The 6,371-nt window shown below is 36.4% G+C and overlaps 1 protein-coding gene across 1 annotated transcript in view; it reads right to left on the bottom strand.

The window, feature by feature from the left end:
* Positions 1–6,371, bottom strand: part of FGF12 (fibroblast growth factor 12) — a 244,207-nt gene that overhangs the window by 175,528 nt on the left and 62,308 nt on the right. Inside the window, exon 3 of the mRNA XM_023750476.1 lies at positions 2–100. Within this exon, the coding sequence (XP_023606244.1) occupies positions 2–100 (99 nt within the window). The remainder of the gene's footprint in view (position 1; positions 101–6,371) is intronic.

Here is a 6,371-nt window from a genome sequence, read left to right as displayed (position 1 = left end):
CTGTAGAGATAGCCTTCACCATTCATAGCCACATAGAGGCTGGCCTTCACCCCTTGGATGGCCACCACACGCAGGCCCACGGGAATTAGATTGAAGAGAGCTAGAAAGGAAAAAGACAGAGAGGAAAGGGATCAGTGACCTTTTGAATAAATCATCTTGTTTATTAAGATAACTCTTTTGGGAATTAAAAACTATGAACCGAAATGGAGAGGAAGAGGGAGGAGAAGAAAAGGAAGAGGGAGAGTGGGAGAGAATGAATGGCTCACCCTTCTTGCCTCTGCACCACCACGATGTGGTTCCAGGTAAACCACATGAACTCATCTGTAATGAAGGGTTTACATTAGAAGGTTTCTAAGGGCCCCACCTGGATCCGAGAATTCAAGATCCCCCCTCTGCAAAACGAACAACATTCAAACCACATAATGTAAGATGTTTGTTTTTTAACAAATAATTTAAACCACAGTTTTTTTCAATAGTGGAACATATTTATAGTAAAAAATGCTAATAAAGTATGATCTTTGTAACAAATGCCAGACTTCTTCCTTTGTTCTCACCACTGTCTTTGTGCTGCCGAAATAAGAAGTGCAAGACCTTAAGGTCTAGTTGGGGAAAGAAAGCTAAGACATATGGAATCATCTGATACAGTGTATAATTTATGTCTATAATTAAATGCAATATATGCATTCTATATATATTCTCTGTGTTACAGAGTTCAGGAAAATGGAAGGTCTGTGTGGAAGGAAGTAGTCGGGAAATATCTTACCCAGAAGGTGGGACCTGAGTTGACACCTAAAGAAAGGACAGCAGTTGAGTGAGCCAGGGACAAAAGAACATTTAGCGTGGCAATAAATTAGGTGGCTCTGCAGGGTAATGGGTGTGCACAGGAAGGGGCTGGCAGATTGGAGGATTTATTTCACATTGGGAAGAAATGGAAAAGAACACCATGTAGATAAGGTAGGGATAAATAACTGAGACTCTGGCATTCTAATCTTAGAGATCTGGACTTTCCAAATGGGCAACCAGAGTTGGCATAAAAGGATTCAAGCAGCAAGATTACAAAAATGTGTGAGACTTGCAGACAACATAGCTTCTAAACCCACCACTCAGAAGCTGCATGATGTGGAGCTATTCATTTAACCTCTCTGCTTTAGTTTTTCTGTCTGTAAAATGGGCATAATAATCCTCACTGCACAAAACTGAAAGAATAAGCAAATTCATTATCATGTTCTTGAAAATGTTTCATAAACAGAGATGTGGTCTCTCTTACATTATGAGTTACTTATCATTAATATATAATGTTCATGTGTCAAGTAAGGTTAGCATAGGGTCTGATGTAAAAACTCATATATCACCCTAGTAATATTGAACTTATATTCAGAAGGTTATTAAGTGCTTTTAAAAAATAATACTTCATATTTGTGCAACACAATTTTCAAAGTGCTGATAAATCCATTATTGTATTTGACCTGTCACCGCAAACACTAAGAAGAGTTCAGGACAGAATGATTATCCTAATTTTTAGAAGGGTAAACAGGTTCAAAGAGATAAGCCGGGTAAAACAGCATCTGAACAAAGCCTTTCTAGCTCTTTAATGTGGTTACCTGGCCCAAATATCCTATTTCCCCCCTTCTTCCATTTCAAGTTTAATTTCTCCTAATATCTGTTCTTACCCTCTTACAAAATAACAGATGATTTAGCTATTTCCCTACATAACTTGCAGCTAGCTGTGGCTACAGATTCAGTACTAGCCAAGAAGATGTAGGCAGAAGGGTCTCTGTATGCATAAAGCCTCCTTCCCTAAAGACAACTCATAAGTGTCTCTTGCCCTGATCTCAACGCTTTACCTAACTGCTGCTTAAACATTGTGGCGGCTGGATCATCCTAGATCATGAGAACAAGGGCTACTCCTGAGGGAGTGGTAGCAGGTGAGCTGGAAGGAATTGGGTCCCCAAGGACTTTGTAGAGAAGTGGCACCAGTCACACATTCAATGTCCTAGGTCTGCCATTTTTGTGGGAAAATAAGTCTGTGCAACACAGAGTTAATCCTAATCCTAACTGATAGAGATTGGTAATGAAAGCAGAGTTGACATGAAAGATACAAACTAATGCAAGATAGTTATGCATTGTAAATAATCACATTTACTAGAAAATATCAATTTCAATGACAATTCTTGTAGGAAAAGTAATGAAATCCAAAATTGTACATAATGTCTTTCCAAGAGATTTCCCAGGCAAAATGCAGGGACATTGGTTCCTTTAGCTGAAACAGAAATAGAAAAGCAACTATGAAGCTTTACCTATCTAAGGAGAATGAGAAAACTACTCAAGTTAGGCAGGGACAAACACTTGTGTGAAAGTTTTATATGAACCACAAGGTGACAATGACTTTAGATAGTGTGCTTTGGGAGATTTAACAAGTTCATTAAAAAATCAGTTCAAAAACCAATTTGTAATTAGACTTCTAAGTGGTAAAAGCTACAAACTGTTCTCTTTGGGAGGGTCTGCATCTGCCTCCTAAAATCTTGAGAAATGGAAAATGACTTACCCTTACCTACTCTTTCTCTTCAGTGTAGCGCACTGGCTATAACCCACTGGCTATAGCCCTTCACCACTCAGTGGGAATTCCTCCTAAGTCTCCATTCTTTCTCTTCATCCTCAAAGCCATGTCCTAACTCATGTAACCGAGGCACACCATTCAAGTACCTTGCATCTACTACTACCATTTCCCTTCTTATCACCTCTAGCGATGGATTCCTCAATGTCTACAGGATAAATCCAAAGTCTTTACTTTGGTGCTCAAAGCCCTTTGCAACCTGGTTCCAACCCAATATTCTATTTTATCACCTGTCACTCATTTCATCCACTATAACCAGCTTTTAAGAGATTTTTCCATTTGCTAAGTTCCCCCATGATCTTTAACTAGGCTAATCTTTTTTTTATTTTATGCTCTCTTAAAAAAACTTATTTTTCCATTTCTAAATTTGGTCAACTCTTTTCATCCTTTAAGACCTATCTTATTGAAATACATCATGAATCTTATCTGAAATTGTTATAAGATGAAGAGGTGTGTTCAGAGAATATAAATGCAAAATAAGGCAAAAAATGAATTGAATCAAATAGTTAAAAATATTTTAGTGTTCTCCAGATATTATAATCTTTGTAATAACTTTCAGCTTTTAAAATGTAGTCTTTTGTGATTTATTTTCTTACCCTACTCAGTTTTGTAGCTAACTTTCATTTCATCATACTATATTTATTTTTCAAAGGGGGTCCCCAAAAGCATATAAATTTTAGGGCCTATAACACTTAAGTCCATCTCAGAATGAAGTTTAAGTGGAAGGTCCGTCTCAGAATGAAGTTTAAGTGGAAGGAGAGAATGAAAGAAAGTAACAAATGAGAAAGGAAAAACTAAAGAGATTATATTACTTGAATGTCTACTTTTGTTTTCAGGCATTGTGCCAGGCATTTTGATATGCAAAATGCCATTTTTAAAATAAACTAGATATATGACTACTTCACTTTATTTCAGGGATACAAAGTAGATAAATAAAGGGAATGAAGTGTCCTTAAACGTTGGCATAAAATGCCTTAGTTGAACTCTCATATAGAACTTTGTAAATATGTTGATAGTGCCCTTGATTCGTCATTTATTCTTTCCACAAATATTTATTGAGCACTTACTGTATGCCACATGTCATACTTAGGCCACGGAAATAGATGTATTCAACAGATGTGGTCTCTGGGGAATTATTTTCATCTGTAAATCTTTTTGAGACTCCTACTATCCCGGGGGCAAGTGAAGGCCCTAGAAACTTGTACTATTATCCTCATTGCCTTGCATAGCATCTTGGTCATAAGAGTCACTACTCAATATCTGCCAAATAAATAATGAATCAGCAGTGGTTTCTCCTTAAGCTTTCTTATTTACAGCTTTTCTAGGTCACATTTCCATAATTAAGCATTAAAGAAAAAACTGAAGATAACATTTACCACACATAGTATATATTCAAATGTGGAATTTAAAGGGAAAGCCAGAACCCTACATGATACAAAGTTTGAGAGGATATAAACATAGGGTGCATGGGGCCAGTGTGTGTGTGTGTGTGTGTGTGTGTGTGTGTGTGTGTGTGTGTGTGTGTATAAGGGGATTCAGGTTTGTGGGAATGAAGAGGAAGGGAAAGGTTTAAGGAATCTGTTACACCCAAGATATTAGATATCTTGTATAATTATATTGAACCAGAAAAAGGTATTTTGTAAAATTGCTATGTTATTATTCAACTTAATTTCTACCTATTATCCACAAAAGTTATTCCAGTGACAATATGGTGACAACCCAAAGAACATCAGAAAGTACCTAATGCGACAACCAATAAAGATGCAAAGAAGAAAAAGAAGGAGAAGGGAAGAAAAGAAGGAAGAGGAGAAAAAAGTTCATTCCAACCGGTAAAACCTTCTTTTCAACAGGTAAATCCAGCATCTTCCTAAGAAACTTCTAAGGGCAGGCTCCTTATTGTTTGTAATAATGAAGCACTATAAAATGCAATTGTATTTTAAAATTCTGGGTTGAATTTGCTGAATAGGCAATGAAAAATGCATTTATGACCCACTAAAAACACAAGTAAATTTATAGTGGAAAATACTGAGAGAGAATGGAACTATTTGGGGTTATAATCTATGCAATCCCAATATAAGATCATCTTGAAAATTCAATATCATTTCCCATACTTCAAAATAATCTCAAGAAAGATATTTCATTAGAGTTTAAATGATATTATATCCTAAAGTTGATATCATATTTTTCGCCTTTAATCCTACAGTCTCTTGCAAAAACATTTGTAACTGTAATATTTATAATAATATTCATCGGCCACTCGATTTCCAATTACTCATGAAAATAATATTTATTTCTGGCAATTATTTATCATTTACTAAGGTCAATTTTTTCTCCCTCTCTGCTTTCAATAGGAAAATGATCTTAAGGAACAGTCAACAATTGAGGAGATAGTCTGAGCTATTAAATCTAATACAAAAGTGGTTATAGAAATTATGGCACAAAATTATTAAATTTTAAAAAGCTGGAAGCTATCATAAAAATTATGAAATCTGGAAAATAATAAAATATTTTAATTAACAACTTGATGGATACATTTCAATACCTTTCTTCTCCATTATTTTGTATTAATAATATCTGAAAAATATTTTATAACAATAATTTTATAATAGTCAGGCAAATTAATTGTTCCCTCATCCTAATTCCATAGCATTTCATACATTGTACTTATCACATTGCTTTTTCATATTAATGTGTTTGCTTAAGTCTCCCTGCAAACTAAGAATTTTTCAAGAATATGAAATATTTATTTCATCCAGACTGCATTGTACAGTAGAAACCTAAACAGTGTGGTCACTAAATTTAATTTTCTAAAACAGCATTTCTTACAGAAATTAAGTGAAAGATGTGATTGTCCTATTTCTTTAGCTAGTGAGTCAAGGAAACAAGACTGGGATGAGGACTGAAGATCAGTTCAGAGGACAGAGCTATTGATCATGATCTCTTCTCCTAACATTTAACAACTTTGTCACAAAGTAATGTAACCTCACAGACCCTTAGTGTCTGCTCTGAATGTTTCACTGACATTATGAAGGTCAATTAAAATATTTTTTTACAAACATTTGTTAAACCATAAAAGTAAAATACAAAGTATCATTATTGGTGTTGGTTGTTATTGGTACTGGTGTTAAACTTCCAATTCTAGAGCATTCATAAAGGGAAATCTTCATAAAGGGAAATCTGGGTCATCATTATGCCATGTTTTAACTTGAATTCCTTAATATGTCATGGGAGAAAAAGCAGCAATGCCTTTCAGCTTATATATTTACTAGAGGCCCGGTGCATGAAATTCATGCATGGGAGGGAGGGGGGTCCCCTCAGCCCAGCCTGCACCCTCTCCAATCCGGGACCCCTCGGGGGATGTCCGACTGCCAGACATCCCTCTCACAATCCTGGACCGCTGGCTCCTAATTGCTCACCTGCCTGCCTGCCTGGTCGCACATAACTGCCCCCCCCCCCGACCTGATCGCCCCTCACTGCCTCTGTGTGCCAGCCTGAACACCCCTAACTGCCCCCCTGACCCGCCAGCTGAGGAGTTCCTTTAATTCTAGACGGCAAGTCGGGGAAACCTCTTAATTAGACTAGGTTTGCATGAATGACTATACAATAGGAGTATAGTCATATGAACATCTGAGGCAGGAGCACATACAGACCTTGTTATAAGATAGATCTGAATCTTAATACTGAATCTTAGAAGCCTATGAGTCAACTGGGTAATCAGTATAAGATGAGGTTTAAGTATAAGACTAGATCATCTAGA

Source organism: Myotis lucifugus, unplaced genomic scaffold (genome assembly GCF_000147115.1).
Source record: "Myotis lucifugus unplaced genomic scaffold, Myoluc2.0 scaffold_14, whole genome shotgun sequence".
Classification (NCBI taxonomy): Eukaryota; Metazoa; Chordata; class Mammalia; order Chiroptera; family Vespertilionidae; genus Myotis; species Myotis lucifugus.
The sequence above is the reverse complement of the archived record's forward strand: the minus strand, read 5'-3'. Positions and strand labels throughout refer to the sequence as shown.